Genomic DNA, 17,152 nt, shown 5'->3' on the forward strand with positions numbered 1-17,152 from the left:
CAGTCTTCGCCACTCAGGTCCCCGTCTCGGGCAGTCACTTAAGGAGTGATTGTTCCCTGTTTTAAGAATATAGTAGAGGGATGGCACTCTGGTCATAGGTAGTGTATGGAAACGGAATATTTATTATGAGATGGCTGGTTATGCCAAATAGCAACAATAAAAAAGTATAAAATTGCAATAGTACAATGTAATACAATGTGAGTGGTAAGCCTTCAATTAGATACTCCTAGGAAAATCTGTGGGAATGAAGGAGGAGCAGGACGCTCCGAAACGCGTATGTTTTTCTGTTTTTTTTTAGGTAGCCATACTCAAGCCAAGCTAGCTAGCACCAAAAGGATCCTAAAACTACAGAGCTCTGGAACAGAATATTTCTTTGAAAGCTTCAGCCTCTTTTCCGCCATCGGTCCCCACGTGGAACGCCGACGAGAACTGAGCGGGAAAGCCAGTGAGTATAAGTGACGTCACCGGAAGTGACGAACACCTACAGCAACAAATAGGCAGAGCATTCAGCCCCGCGAGCGGGAACAACACACGTGGACGCCGCACGCCTGTCGGGAGCTGCTCACCAGCCTACCTCAGGAGGGTAATGTACCTGGTAAACTAGCAGTATTTTACAATATAATCTATGACTACTGGACCACTCTCTATAAAATCAACCAGATATTAATCAGAGGTAAATATGTTATCTGAGACATGAGTGATCATCATTAACATTGGACTATTCCTTAATTGGAGGTGAACATCTCATTTATTTAGGACAAAAGGATATTTCTACACCTCCTAAAGGAGGTCTTTCCCCCCCATCCAATTTATTCTCTTTGGGACACTATCAGATTGGATACCTACACCTATCTCTAGTAGGTCTACAAGACTCTGACCATATTACTACCTAAGACTTCTTGTATCCAATTTTTATTTCATGTTTTAATTATATACAATTATTTTTCTTTTTTTCATTTATTAAATCTTCCTTATATTTTATATGTACTATTTTATATGCACTATTACTATATGTGCCTGATTTTCCTAGGAGTATCTAATTGAAGGCTTACTACTCACATTGTATTACATTGTACTATTGCAATTTTATACTTTTTTATTGTTGCTATTTGGCATAACCAGCCATCTCATAATAAATATTCAGTTTCCATACACTACCTATGACCAGAGTGCCATCCCTCTACTATATTCTTAATTTCCTACCACAAGCGTTGGGTACGCTTTGTTTGGATTGAGCACCTCCCTCCATTTTTTGGGCTTTAGTGAGCCGCCCCACCACAATTTTCTGTTCCCTGTTTTACTCGAACCTCTTCACTGTCCCCAAGAAAAACTGCTCTCTTTGCGTACCTTTTGATCCAAGAAGGGACAATCGTTTTGTCCTGGTCCGTCACCACTTTCGTAAGGAGTCGCTCAGGTCGGTGATAGCATCCCTGGAGGTGGGCAAGTTCCTGTTGTCCATCAACATCTGGAATGCCTATCTTCACATCCCTATATCTCTGTCTCATCAAAGGTTCCCTCGCATCGTAGTCAGTTCTCTTGATTTTCAATTTGTGAACCGCTCCCCCACCGTCATGTTGGATACCACGTGGAGGTGTGTTGACGTGGGACGCCGCGTAGGTCCTTACAGGTTAGAGGAGCAGCATACAACACAGATGACTACAGCGGCGTGGAGTGGTAAAGTGCCGAACCTCCAGTCGTGACAGTTTTGATTTTATGTACCCAGCACATTGATTTATGTACTCAGCACCGCATGATTGACTGCGTACTACAACAGTACAAGTATGAGAGTGTCACAGTCTGACATGTGGAGTTGCAAAGCATTGAACTATTGACTTTGACTTTTATGTATCCAGCTTGTACCCAGCACGTTTATGTACTCAGCATCTCTTTGTATTCAGCGCACTGATGTATTCAGCATATAAATCACGCGATTTGCTGATTGTTACAACCATCTAAAGTCTAAAAAGCACTGAGTGAATTATAGTCAGGCAAGGCTTCTGGTGACATGATTGATTTGGGACATATCGGATCATATTGGATCATTGCATTTAGACTTCTGATTAGGTGTCTCTTCAACAAAAAAGCTCAAAGTGCAGGAGTGGACGACCGTAATTACATATTGTAATAATTTATCACATATAGCTAGGACCAATTATCCTAGTAAAGGGGGGGGGGGGGGGCATCCATACTGCATGACAGCTGCTGTTGTTTTAAATTGAGTTTTAAGTTGTGTGTTTTATTTAGATTTTTATTTTTATATTCTTTTTTTTATTTTATTTTTCTGTTTATTTTTATTGTCGATATCATATGGCATTTTGAGAATGCTATTTTCTGAATAAAGGTGTATTTTTTTTTTTTTTTTTTTTTTTATCTATCACATTCCATGCATTTCTGGGTGTAGAGTGCCCCTCATCTTTATTATATTTTGCTGCTATTCATGATCCACGGTATTGGGGGTATCGAGAGGTGAGCACCAATCCATCCATTGGGATACAGGTAGAGCCGCCTATTCCAATACAGCCCTTCGGGCTGGCATCTGCCCCAAGAGTCTTTACAAATGTCATGGCTCCCCTCATTACACTCCTCCTTACCAGGGGTGTTGCAGTGATACCCTACCTGGACGATCTTCTGGTGAAGACTCCGTCCCAGGAGGACAACCTTAACCAGCCCCTACATCACCCTGAATGTGCTGTCCACGTTCAGGTAGCTAATGACTCCTCCCTTGTCCCTTGCCAGAGGACAGAATTACTAGGCATGATTCTCGCAAGAGGTCTCCTCTGTCCATCAGGGTGTGCATGCACGTAATTGGCTGGATGGTTGCCGCCTTTGAGGCAATCCCTTATGCCCAATTCCACACCCAATCTCTTTAGCTCTCAATTCTCACCCGGTGGAACAGGGCTCCACCTGGCCTCAATCACCCCATTAGTCTTTCTCCTCATTTCCTTCAGGTCCCGAAGGAAATAAGGAAATTAGGAAATGATTAGTGTTTCTCCTCATTTCCTCCGGGACCTGATTTGGTGGCTGAACCCTGGTCTGTCTCCCTTGGCAGGTCTTTTCTTCCCCTCTGTTGGCAAGTCATCTTTTTGCCTCCCGTCTGAATCACAATTCTGGTTTATGCCACCAGGTCTCTCAGGATTTTGCTGTGGATGCATTGGTGATCCTGTGGTCCCAATTCAAACTCCTGTACCCATTTCCTCCCCTTCCACTGCGTACTCGAGTTGTCAAACACCTCAAGATGGATCGAGTCCTAGAAATCCTGGTGGCTCCAGATTGGCCCCACAGAGCTTGGTAAGCGGATCTCGTCTTCTTGCTCGCCGACGCTCCGTGGCTCCTTCCACTTTGCCCTGACTTCCTTTCCCAAGGTCCACTGTTCCACCCAAGTTTAGCGCAGCTTTATTTAACAGCGTGGATTTTTCCACAGTCCTAAGGTTCTGATGCCTCTCCAAGACTGTCATTGAAACCATGCTTCACGCACGTAAACCCCGGTTTACTAGTATTTACCATCGTACTTGGAAGTCTTGTTTTGGCTGGTGTGAATCCAGTGGTGTTCAGCCCCCTATTTTTCTCGTCCCGAGGATTCTTTCTTTTCTTCAGACCGGCCTTGAGAAGGGCCTCTGCCTGGTCTCTCTCAAAGGTGTTGGTTTTGTCTGTCCTTTTCCAAAGGCCTCTGGCTTCTCACCCCCAAGTGAAAACCTTCCTTCAGGGGGTGGCTCGTTGCGTTCCGTCCCGTCCCCCTTCTATTCTTGGTCTTAGATGCTTTTTATTCTTCCTCCTTCAAGCCTTTGAAGGAGATTTCCCTTTTCTTTCATCTCTTTTAAGGTTGCCTTTCTTGTGGCTATTACTTCCATTCGCAGAGTCTCTGAACTTGCAGCGCTCTCTTGCAGGTTTCCCTTTTCGATCTGGTTTTGTAGTGCTGCTTTAGTACAAACTGGTTAGTCCAGTGTCTGTGCAGAGGGTATAGCTAATCTTGGCAGAGCTTTTCTTTTTCTAGGGGCCGTTGAGCATATACCCATGCGTCGAACAAGAAATGTATTGTACGGTTACCTAAAGATAGTGTAAGCTTAGACAGGCTGTCTAAACCTGCACCAGATGTCTCACAGTGGCTGAGGCAGGATGATAGATCTGGTGCAGGAATAGGCATTTTTCTCTGATACCAACTACTGCTTGGCTAACACTTTGAGACAGACTTTTATGTCAAAATAGTGGTGCAAAGTGGTGCATTTTAGGCCATTTCCTGTGAGTAATACGATTCTCTGGTCTAATGAAATCATGATTGAACCTTTTTGGCCTAAATAAAAGCATCACACATCACCTGCCCAACAGTGAAGCATAGTAGTGGCAGCATCATGCTCTGGGGCTGCTTAGTAGCGGCTGGGACAGGAAGACTGGTCAGGATTGAGGGTAAGCTGAATGTATTAAATTACAAAGGTATTCTTAATGAAATACTGATTGTGTGCTCTGGACCTCAGACTAAGCGGAAGGTTCACCTTCCAACAAGACAATAACCATAAGCACACAACCAAGAAAACACAATAGTGGCCTAGGGACAACTCTGAAAGTCCTTGAGTGCCCCAGCCAGAGCCCCGACTTGAATCCAAACATCTCTGGAAAGACCTGAAAATGACTGTCCCTATCCAACTTGACAGAGGTTGAGAGGATCTGCAGAGAAGAATAGCAGAAAATCCCCAAATCCATGTGTTCAAACCTTGTGGCGTCATACCAAAGATGACTGGAGGGTGTAATCACTGCCAAAAGGGTTTCAACTAATCACAGTAAAGGTTCTGAATACTTCATGTCAGTGCAAGATTAAATTTTTCTGTCTTTCAGAATCCATGAGGAGTTTGTTAACCAGCTGGCAGTATTTGAAGAAATGGGTTGCGATGTGGATATCAGCAGCGCAAGCTACAAACAGTATCGCTTACAGAAGCTGACACAGAAATATCCAGGTATTGAGAGTGTGAGAAAAGAATGTATTGTAATACAAGTCTGTGGAGAGGGGAGGAGTGAGCAGAAGCTGAGTGAGGCACACGCAGATGGAGACTGCACATGGATATTATATATAATTTTCTTTTATGTAACAAAATGGTTATAATTTAATCTATTTGGAGTGCTGTAACAAATATATATCCTATAATTATCTCTATAAATAAAAAGTTTTCATATATCTCAGCACAAGTGCTTTATTCACAACCATACATGTCAGTATAGTTCTGTAATGTCCTCCATGATCCTAGGAATGTTTCTTGGTGAGTAAGAGAAGGTTAAATAAGAAAGCAATGTAAATGTGGTGCATGAATGCAGGCTGGCTCCCAGGTATCATAGAAAAATAACGTAGAATGTTCAAAAATCTTTATTTCATCTCGGCATATGAAAAAGTAAAAAAATATTGCTTACGCGTTTCTGGTGAGAACCCCTTTAAAAGGGTTGTTACGGAATACAAGGAAATGCTTCAAACCCCCGAATGGAACCTCACGAATTGCTGCTAGCAGATGAATAGGAAACGCACCCAAGCGGCTTACACTCCTAGCAATCAGTCTCTAACAGCATACAGTGAATCCCCCCAAGAACGAGCCCAAGCTCCGTGTTGAGGGTAAAGCAGTGGACACCCAGAGCTGTGTGTTTATTATTCTTATATAACATTGGTACACATTAGTACCACCCACAGGGTTTTGTAAAAACACAACCAATAAACACGTACGATACAGTAAAACACTCCCACACAAAATCCTCCCCTCTGCCTGTGATACATTTACCTTACACAATGGGTTGATGTAATTATCACAGGCAGGAGACTACACAATGTCTTCTTTCCTGGAGACAACCGAGGAGTGATTCAATTATCTTTCAGGACAAAGGGAAACCGCCAATACACACGTGGAGACAATAGGACAGACATCACTAATCAAATATACAATGTCACAACCATTACAGTAAACACAGACATGTAACATATTCAAAAATGGCACGAATTAGACCAGGGGTTCAAAAGTTAGTAAAAGTCCTTTGTGAACAAAGGAAGCATGGCTTTTCTGCCCAAAACCAGTTTTTACAGAGTTAGGCTGTGTAAGATAATTGGCTTAACTGGGTGTGGTAAGCAAACTAGGTACAGAAAATACCTCTACAGGGAGTGCAGAATTATTAGGCAAATTAGTATTTTGACCACATGATCCTCTTTATGCATGTTGTCTTACTCCAAGCTGTATAGGCTCGAAAGCCTACTACCAATTAAGCATATTAGGTGATGTGCATCTCTGTAATGAGAAGGGGTGTGGTCTAATGACATCAACACCCTATATCAGGTGTGCATAATTATTAGGCAACTTCCTCTCCTTTGGCAAAATGGGTCAAAAGAAGGACTTGACAGGTTCAGAAAAGTCAAAAATATCTTGCAGAGGGATGCAGCACTCTTAAAATTGCAAAGCTTCTGAAGCGTGATCATCGAACAATCAAGCGTTTCATTCAAAATAGTCAACAGGGTCGCAAGAAGCGTGTGGAAAAACCAAGGCGCAAAATAACTGCCCATGAACTGAGAAAAGTCAAGCGTGCAGCTGCCAAGATGCCACTTGCCACCAGTTTGGCCATATTTCAGAGCTGCAACATCACTGGAGTGCCCAAAAGCACAAGGTGTGCAATACTCAGAGACATGGCCAAGGTAAGAAAGGCTGAAAGACGACCACCACTGAACAAGACACACAAGCTGAAACGTCAAGACTGGGCCAAGAAATATCTCAAGACTGATTTTTCTAAGGTTTTATGGACTGATGAAATGAGAGTGAGTCTTGATGGGCCAGATGGATGGGCCCGTGGCTGGATTGGTAAAGGGCAGAGAGCTCCAGTCCAACTCAGACGCCAGCAAGGTGGAGTACTAGTTTGGGCTGGTATCATCAAAGATGAGCTTGTGGGGCCTTTTCGGGTTGAGGATGGAGTCAAGCTCAACTCCCAGTCCTACTGCCAGTTTCTGGAAGACACCTTCTTCAAGCAGTGGTACATGAAGAAGTCTGCATCCTTCAAGAAAAACTTGATTTTCATGCAGGACAATGCTCCATCACACGCGTCCAAGTACTCCACAGCGTGGCTGGCAAGAAAGGGTATAAAAGAAGAAAATCTAATGACATGGCCTCCTTGTTCACCTGATCTTAACCCCATTGAGAACCTGTGGTCCATCATCAAATGTGAGATTTACAAGGAGGGAAAACAGTACACCTCTCTGAACAGTGTCTGGGAGGCTATGGTTGCTGCTGCACGCAATGTTGATGGTGAACAGGTCAAAACACTGACAGAATCCATGGATGGCAGGCTTTTGAGTGTTCTTGCAAATAAAGGTGGCTATATTGGTCACTGATTTGTTTTTGTTTTGTTTTTGAATGTCAGAAATGTATATTTGTGAATGTTGAGATGTTATATTGGTTTCACTGGTAAAAATAAATAATTGAAATGGGTATATATTTGTTTTTTGTTAAGTTGCCTAATAATTATGCACAGTAATAGTCACCTGCACACACAGATATCCCCCTAAAATAGCTAAAACTAAAAACAAACTAAAAACTACTTCCAAAAATATTCAGCTTTGATATTAATGAGTTTTTGGGGTTCATTGAGAACATGGTTGTTGTTCAATAATAAAATTAATCCTCAAAAATACAACTTGCCTAATAATTCTGCACTCCCTGTATTCACAACAGCAAAAATACATCAAACTGAACAGAACCCCCACATTCAACTTATCCCCAGATGGCTTTGATCTGAGCGCTCAATATATCCGAACAGCGCTCTGATGCCACGAACACAGTCAAATCGCCATGGGGTTTAAGTTTAGCATGGGCTGATGAGAGAGCCCATAATCCTGGGGCAAGAGGCTGGCATCCAGGCTTCTCCAGCACCCAGTGGCGAGGTTGGTTTCGCCACAAGGGTTTTCCAGGGTTTTTATAATGATGACCTTTTGGATCCCCGCCAATCACTTTTCCAGAGGATAAGCCATCAGTATATAAATCTTGGAAAACCCCTTTAATCTTAGCATATGTTATAAAAGAAATAGCATGTTGATTCAAGAGGGGATAAAAACAGAAGTCTGGTGTGAAGTTTGTGAGCGTTTGTGTTTTTTTATTTCAAGTATGTGTTTGTATTAAGTCTAGTGCACATCTTGTCAACTGTATGCAGTCCTAGAACTGATGTTTCAGGATGCAGATCTATGTTCAAAATGTAAGCAAATTGCCTGTTTGGAATCGCACATCCTGTATCTAAACAAGCAAGTTTCAACACTGAGAAGCATCAATTTAGAAAAGTTTGCTATGGGGTAGATGTGGGGGAGGGTGGTAGCATGGAGGCTCCTGAAAGTGAGGTAGGTAGCTGGATTACAGTTAGAAAGTGGGGTAGTGGGAAAAGTGCCCGGGAGGCTAGCTCAGATCTGACACGCCCCATGTTTGCAGGGTTGACGGATGAGGGGGATGTCAGTTCAGGGAGAGCACTGCTGCAGCCAGACATTTCCTCTGCCAGTCAGGGGAATGTCAGCTCCAGTAAGCACGTGACCTGGAGAGCAGGGCAGGCCAGCCAGGTGCTGGTAGTGGGAGACTCAATTATTAGGGGTACAGATAGGGCGATCTGTGACAAAGACCGGGATCGTGGAGTGGTGTGTTGTCTTTCTGGTGCTCGAGTGTGACATATCGTGGATCGGGTTAACAGATTACTGGGAAGGGCTGGTCATGGTCCACATTGGAACCAATGACAAAGTTAGAGGTAGGTGGAGCGTCCTTAAAAATGATTTTAGGGATTTAGGTCACAAGCTTAGGGCAAAGAACTCAAAGGTACCTGTACCATTAGCCACTCAAGAAAGGCAGCAGGAGATTAGGGAGGTAAAGAAGTGGCTCAAGAACTGGTGTAGGAAGTAGGGGTTTGGATTCTTCGAGAACTGGGCTGACTTCTCTGTCATAGGGATCGGATGCACCTCAATGGGGAAGGTGCAGCTGTTCTGGAGGAGAAGATAGCTAGAAGGTTTAAGGAGTGTTTAAACTAGGTACTGCGGGGGAAGGGTAATTACATTATAGAAGGGGAAGATAGTGACCTGGGACAAGGTAATTAAACTGGGGGAGGAATGGAAGTAGGGACTAGAACAATTCATAAGGAAAGGTGTAGAGTAAAAAAATATACAAAAATCTCTTCGTTGTATGTATACTAATGCCAAAAGCCTGACTAATAAAACTGGGGAACTGGAAGTAGTAATGTCTGAGGAAAGCTATGAAATAATGGGAATAACTGAGACATGGCTGGGTGATGACAACGACTGGGCATTTAACGTAGAGGGTTACTGGAGAGGGGGAGGGGTTTGCCTTTATGTAAAGTCCTGTCTAAAGCCCACACTCCGGGAAGATATAAGTGAGGGAAATGAACATATGGAGTCACAGTGGGCAGATATAAATGGAGGTAAGGGTATATAGTAGAGTTGTTGCGATACCATAAAAAAGTATTGCGATATTCGATACCACGCGAAAATAAAATAAAACCACAAAAAAGCCTTTTGATTATTTAAACATAAAACGTTTATTGAATTAAATAGAAAAACCTGCACCAGATCTCAGATTGTCAGAGTTCGATATTGAATTTGACAATGTAACAATGCTAATGAGGAGCCTTCACCGTTCCCGCCCGACTCATCTTTAGGCAAATAATTCTGGAGCGGCCGAGCGAGTGTCCGCCACTGAGTGCGCCTGCGCCATCTGAAGACCGGCGCGAGATTTAAAATGCAGACAGGGCCAGTCAGAGGACGAGCGCGTCCGCTGGCCCTGTCAATCAACATGAGGAGGGGGCGTCATTATGAATGGAGGATGCGGCTGCTAGCAGAAGGTAGCCGCCCTACCTGATGCTAGAGAGGTAATTTGCATAATATAAAAGTCTGTTTTTTGATAGAACTACTGAACCAAACAGAGTAATAGCTATATATATATATATTGAGAAATCGCAGCATAAGGATTTTAGGGAGACCAAAAAAAAAGAGTTTAGTGGAGTGACAGAAGCCCTTTAAATCACCCCTACAACACAAATGGACCCTTATGGATACCCGGGTCGTATAATATAATATAATATGGGGGGCAGATTTAAGTTTTAAATAGCAGTCATGTCTCCCACTGCTGGAGAGTGTTAGTAGGCTGATCATTGTACTGTAACCTGTCTGGCACCACCAGCAGGCTGTTCATTTAGTGGGAGAGCAGTGTCACCAGTCCCCTTAGTACCATAGGTACGTGCCTGGTATGTCAAACAGGCTGTACCATTTAAGAGGAAAACACCAATGTTAACCCTGAATGTACCACCATTCTAGGTGGTTAATAGTGAAGCCACTGTCTGTATTAAAGTACTGGTGCCAAATAGTACTTCCATTTGAGTAGTGGGGTGATGAAACAAATCTCCCCCCCCCCCCCCTTCCCTTACAAATAAAGGGCAACAATTTGGATAGTCAGATAGGTCACCAGTACCTGCGGACGTGGCAAACACACACCCTGGCATTAATAAACAGGGGTGGGTTTAACATATTTTTCTTGATCCACATAGTGGGATTGAGGCATCACTCTCCCACTATGGTTTCTGGACCGACAGTCCAGTAGAATCTTACTGGTACAATATATGCGGGACGTGGTGGCACTGCATTCTCCTCTGCTCTTCACGCATTTTGGAGCAAGCGATTATATGCATTGCTTCCTACCGGCCACATCCATCGTCTCTCACAGTGGGTCGCGTGACTGTGTTTTTAACACTTTAGTAGGCTATTCTGTTTGTGTGTCTGTGTCCCATCACATGTGAATCGCATATATCAGTGACACTTTTTAATGAACTAAACAATAAAAGTGAAGTATTAAATTTGTACTTGGGCCAAGATAGGTTGTTATTGCCCGTGTAGGCATTTGTAAATAAAGTTGTTATTAACCTTGCCCAGGTTAGGTCCTAAATCTATTATATAATCCAAAAATTACTACAAGATGATTGTCTAAATAGATGGTTCTCGTCTCGACGCGTTTCCCCTTATAGATCAGGTTCGTCAGGAGACAACCAGAAAACAACTAAGTCAGACGCTGCCCCTCCGCAGTGAATACATATTGACAATCAAAATAAGAAAACAAAATAAACCAAAATACTGGAGCACCCGCAGGACGGTATCCAGCTATCAGACATACAGACAGTTGCACGAAGATAATGCAGCTAAAAAGAAACTGTGTAAGCAGAGCATGTGACGGAAAGATGCAAGCATCAACATATATAAGGATAAACAGTGCTATACTCATCCGATGTATGTCCGGCGGCTTGGGGTGCTCCAGGGGGCACTAAAATGAGGCTCCAATTTGTGACCTGATGCCATTACTAGTTAAACCCCATTTGTGGGAGGTCCCTAATCACTCTAGTCCAATCAAGTTGTAGGGATAGGTCACCTGATCCCAATGCATCCCACCTGTCTGTAGGTACACCAGCTAGCCAGGGGTCCCCTACTAGAGGGGAGGTGTGCCAGATGTAAATTAGACCCATAAAAGATAAAACAATATATTAGATATTTTGGGCGTCCTATCTGTAGTGAACTACACCCCTTTCTTCCAGGTGGAACGCACGCCACATTCCCAAAATGGCCGTGCGTTCCACCGTGGACCAATCGGCACCGTCCAGGTGAAGCGCAGGCCGGAATCCAACATGGCCGTGCGTTCCTCCGCGGGCCAGTCACAGTCGATTGCGTGGAACGCACGCCGGGATCCAAGATGGTCGTGCGTTCCACCGTCCAGGAAGTGCACCGGAGCGTCATATGCATGTGGCTGAGATTAGAGTGGGGTTGATTATACCGTGATCAGCGGCATCCCGTGAGTATAATCGGGTGCACTATCAAATAATCAAAGTGGAAGTGGCCATTATAATGGGCCAGGATGGCAGAAAATATGCAAATGATAAATAAAATAAAATTAACCACTGTGAATGCCAGCTCACCAGTTGAGAAGTATATCAACCCGTCACTAGATGGTCCTATATATCTCAATAAATGCATGCAATAGTCTGATGCCCCCTCAAAATGTATGGATCGCTAATTATGAATATCACTATCAATATGAGCACCTGCAATTACCACCTAGATCTAAATAAAATATTGTGGTCCCCCATTCCGCCTGGGGTTAATGATGGCAGGGATGCGAGACTAAGACATTACTGATTTTGGGTGTATATCAAATACAATTACGTCACTAAGGTGTTCTTACACAACTCAGAGGAAAAAGGTGTGCCTAGGACAATTGCGTATGGACAGGGACCACATTGATTAGTACAATATAGGGTTAATGGCTTATCAAATATTGGTGCTGTCTGAATCTAATGATTAAACTATTTTATATGTGCGGGTGTGCCTGATAGAGGAAGACCCCAAAATATAAATATTTGACACTTCTTGTGCCGATATCAATTTCTGTCGTACAAGGACAAGAAGTAGACTGGGGATGATCCCCAAAGACAGGAATGCCTGGTCTGCTACAGAAAACATGTAAATGTGAGTAGTTCGTTCAAGCCCCCTGGTGTCTGTGACCGAAGCCGAAAGATCCACTCTCTCTTTTTGGGCGGTCCCAGTCGCCCTTCCTAGGAGCGGGTCTAATCAACTCCAATGCCGAGAAATTAATGAGTCGGGGGTCTCCATTATGATATTCCCACATATGGTTAGCTAGAGGGGTATCCTTCTTGTTCTTAATGTCGTTTATGTGTTCAAAGATGCGCCTCCGGAACTCTCTGAACGTTTTGCCCACGTAATCTCTTGGACAGGTGCACTGGGCCAGGTATACCACCCCCTTACTCCGGCAATTCACAAAGTCACGGACATCATACATTTTTCCTGTGACCGAACAGGTGTTATTCCTGGAATTTCTAATGTTACGGCAAGCCAGACAGGATCCACAACGAAAGGTACCAAGCGGCTTACGATCAAGCCAGGTACCCTTCGGTGCAGGTCCCGAATAATGGCTGTGAACAAGCCGATCGCGAAGGCATCTGCCGCGTCTAAACGAGATACTTGGTCGAGAGGAGAGTTTATCCGACACGTCCGGGTCCATCAACAGGATGGGCCAGTATTTGCTGATGATATCCCTTACTGATTCATGGTATCAAAGGTCGAGATTATTCTGATGACCTCCTTATTTTCTCCTTTTGATTCTCTCTGGGACCAACAGGGTATTGCGTTCGCACGCAGGCGCATGTTGGAACGCCTCCCTGAGGACGTGTTGTGGATAACCTCTCATTGTAAACCTCTTTTGTAATTTCCTAGCATCTTGGTGGAAACCTTCTCTGTCAGAGCAGTTCCTCTTCATACGCAGGTACTGACCACGGGGTATGCCCTTCTTTAAACTAGATGGGTGGTGGCTATTCCAGTGCAGTAAACTGTTGGTGGCTGTGGTCTTCCTGAAGGTAGAGGTGACAAGACCGCCTCCGGTTTTTGTAACTCTAACATCAAGGAAGGTTAGGGATTCTGGATGATACTCTGAGGTAAACGAAAGCCCCAGTTCATTCATATTGAGAGCCCTGATAAATAGGTCAAATTCCTCCCGAGTGCCATTCCACATAATGAACACGTCGTCGATGTACCGAGTCCAAAAGACGATCTTGTCACCCCACCACGTGTATATATCTAGGAAGACCACTTTATCCTCCCACCAGCCCAGAAGGAGATTTGCATAAGTGGGGGCCCACGGGCTCCCCATTGCGGTCCCCCTGAGCTGATGGAAGAATTGTCCGTTGAAGAGAAAAAAGTTATGTTTGAGGACCAACTCAAGGAGGGTTACCACAAAGCTATTGTGTAATCTGTGACAGACGGCTCTGGTATTAAGAAACCCTTCAGGACGTTATCTATGTAGATCCCGCTATTTTGTATTATTGAGCCTACTCCAGATACAATAGGGCGGCCCCTAAGCGGGGACACGCCCTTGTGGACCTTGGGCAGCCCATAAAAGGTAGCTATCTGGGGTTTGCTTGGCAGCAAAAAGCGGAATTCTGCATCACTGATAACTTTCTTATAAAGTCCATCCATTAGTATTGATGTGAGTTCTTCCAAAAAGATCTCTGTAGGGTCGGACGGCAACACACGGTAGCAGTTTCTGTCATTTAATAGTTGTTTACACATTTGATTGTACTGAAGGTGTCCTAAGATTACAAGATTCCCACCATGGCCACCAACAGTTTACTGCACTGGAATAGCCACCACCCATCTAGTTTAAAGAAGGGCATACCCCGTGGTCAGTACCTGGTATGAAGAGGAACTGCTCTGACAGAGAAGGTTTCCACCAAGATGCTAGAAAATTGCAAAAGAGGTTTACAACGAGAGGTTATCCACAACACGTCCTCAGGGAGGCGTTCCAACATGCGTCTGCGTGTGAACGCAATACCCTGTTGGTCCCGAGAGAATCAAAAGGAGAAAATAAGGAGTTCATCAGAATAATCTCTACCTTTGATACCATGAATCAGGAAGTAAGGGATATCATCAGCAAATACTGGCCCATCCTGTTGATGGACCCGGACGTGTTGGATAAACTCTCCTCTCGACCAAGTATCTTGTTTAGACGCGGCAGATGCCTTCGTGATCGGCTTGTTCACAGCCATATTCGTGACCTGCACCGAAGGGTACCTGGCTTGATCGTAAGCCGCTTGGTACCTTTCGTTGTGGATCCTGTCTGGCTTGCCGTAATATTAGAAATTCCAGGCATAACACCTGTTCGGTCACAGGAAAAATTTATGATGTCCGTGACTTTGTGAATTGCCGTAGTAAGGGGGTGGTATACCTGGCCCAGTGCACCTGTCCAAGAGATTACATGGGCAAAACGTTCAGAGAGTTCCGGAGGCGCATCTTTGAACACATAAACGACATTAAGAACAAGAAGGATACCCCTCTAGCTAACCATATGTGGGAATATCATAATGGAGACCCCCCACTCATTAATTTCTCAGCCTTGGAGTTGATTAGACCCTCTCCTAGGAAGGCCGACTGGGACCGCAGGATCCTCCAAAAAGAGAAAGAGTGGATCTTTCGGCTTCGGTCACAGACACCAGGGGGATTGAACGAACTACTCACATTTACATGTTTTCTGTAGCAGACCAGGCATTCCTGTCTTTGGGGATCATCCCCAGTCTACTTCTTGTCCTTGTACGACAGAAATTGATATCGGCACAAGAAGTGTCAAATATTTATATTTTGGGGTCTTCCTCTATCAGGCACACCCGCACATATAAAATAGTTTAATCATTAGATTCAGACAGCACCAATATTTGATAAGCCATTAACCCTATATTGTACTACTCAATGTGGTCCCTGTCCATACGCAATTGTCCTAGGCACACCTTTTTCCTCTGAGTTGTGTAAGAACACCTTAGTGACGTAATTGTATTTGATATACACCCAAAATCAGTAATGTCTTAGTCTCGCATCCCTGCCATCATTAACCCCAGGCGGAACGGGGACCACAATATTTTATTTAGATCTAGGTGGTAATTGCAGGTGCTCATATTGATAGTGATATTCATAATTAGCGATCCATACATTTTGATCGGGCATCAGACTATTGCATGCATTTATTGAGATATATAGGACCATCTAGTGACGGGTTGATATACTTCTCAACTGGTGAGCTGGCATTCGCAGTGGTTAATTTTATTTTATTTATCATTTGCATATTTTCTGCCATCCTGGCCCATTATAATGACCACTTCCACTTTGATTATTTGATAGTGCACCCGATTATACTCACGGGATGCCGCTGATCACGGTATAATCAACCCCACTCTAATCTCAGCCACATGCATATGACGCTCCGGTGCACTTCCTGGACGGTGGAACACACGGCCATCTTGGATCCCGACGTGCGTTCCACGCAATAGACTGTGACTGGCCCGCGGAGGAACGCACGGCCATGTTGGATTCCGGCCTGCGCTTCACCTGGACGGTGCCGATTGATCCACTTTGGGAATGTGGCGTGTGCGTTCCACCTGGAAGAAAGGGGTGTAGTTCACTACAGATAGGACGCCCAAAATATCTAATATATTGTTTTATCTTTTAGGAGTCTAATTTACATCTGGCACTCCTCCCCTCTAGTAGGGGACCCCTGGCTAGCTGGTGTACCTACAGACAGGTGGGATGCATTGGGATCAGGTGACCTATCCCTACAACTTGATTGGACTAGAGTGATTAGGGACCTCCCACAAATAGGGTTTAAATAGTAATGGCATCAGGTCACAAATTGGAGCCTCATTTTAGTGCCCCCTGGAGCACCTCAAGCCGCCGGACATACATCATCGGATGAGTATAGCATTGTTTATCCTTATATATGTTGATGCTTGCATCTTTCCGTCACATGCTCTGCTTACACAGTTTCTTTTTAGCTGCATTATCTTCGTGCAACTGTCTGTATGTCTGATAGCTGGATACCGTCCTGCGGGTGCTCCAGTATTTTGGTTTATTTTGTTTTCTTATTTTGATTGTCAATATGTATTCGCTGCGGAGGGGCAGCGTCTGACTTGGTTGTTTTCTGGTTGTCTCCTGACGAACCTGATCTATAAGGGGAAACGCGTCGAGACGAGAACCATCTATTTAGGCAATCATCTTGTAGTAATTTTTGGATTATATTATACGACCCGGGTATCCTTAAGGGTCCATTTGTGTTGTAGGGGTGATTTAAAGGGCTTCTGTCACTCCACTAAACTCTTTTTTTTTTTTTTTTTTGGTCTCCCTAAAATCCTTATGCTGCGATTTCACTATATATATATATATATATATATCTCTATTACTCTGTTTGGTTCAGTAGTTCTATCAAAAAACAGACTTTTATATTATGAAAATTACCTCTCTAGCAGCAGGTAGGGCGGCTACCTTCTGCTAGCAGCCGCATCCTCCATTCATAATGACGCCCCCTCCTCATGTTGATTGACAGGGCCAGCGGACGCGCTCGTCCTCTGACTGGCCCTGTCTGCGTTTTAAATCTCGCGCCGGTCTTCAGTTGGCGCAGGCGCACTCAGTGGAGGACACTCGCTCGGCCGCTCCATCCTCAGTGCGCCTGCGCCGATGACGTCACATGTACACCCGGCGCACGGAGGATGGAGCGGCCGAGCGAGCGTCCTCCACTCAGTGCGCCTGCGCCAACTGAAGACCAACTGTAGAAGTTTGTAT

At 44.3% G+C, this 17,152-nt stretch overlaps 1 protein-coding gene across 1 annotated transcript in view; it reads left to right on the top strand.

Annotated features, from left to right (window-relative positions):
- Positions 1-17,152, top strand: part of DUSP12 (dual specificity phosphatase 12) — a 131,444-nt gene that overhangs the window by 54,607 nt on the left and 59,685 nt on the right. The window contains exon 5 of the mRNA XM_044300648.1: positions 4,828-4,946. Within this exon, the coding sequence (XP_044156583.1) occupies positions 4,828-4,946 (119 nt within the window). The remainder of the gene's footprint in view (positions 1-4,827; positions 4,947-17,152) is intronic.

This window comes from Bufo gargarizans, chromosome 7 (assembly GCF_014858855.1).
Source record: "Bufo gargarizans isolate SCDJY-AF-19 chromosome 7, ASM1485885v1, whole genome shotgun sequence".
In the NCBI taxonomy this organism is placed as follows: Eukaryota; Metazoa; Chordata; class Amphibia; order Anura; family Bufonidae; genus Bufo; species Bufo gargarizans.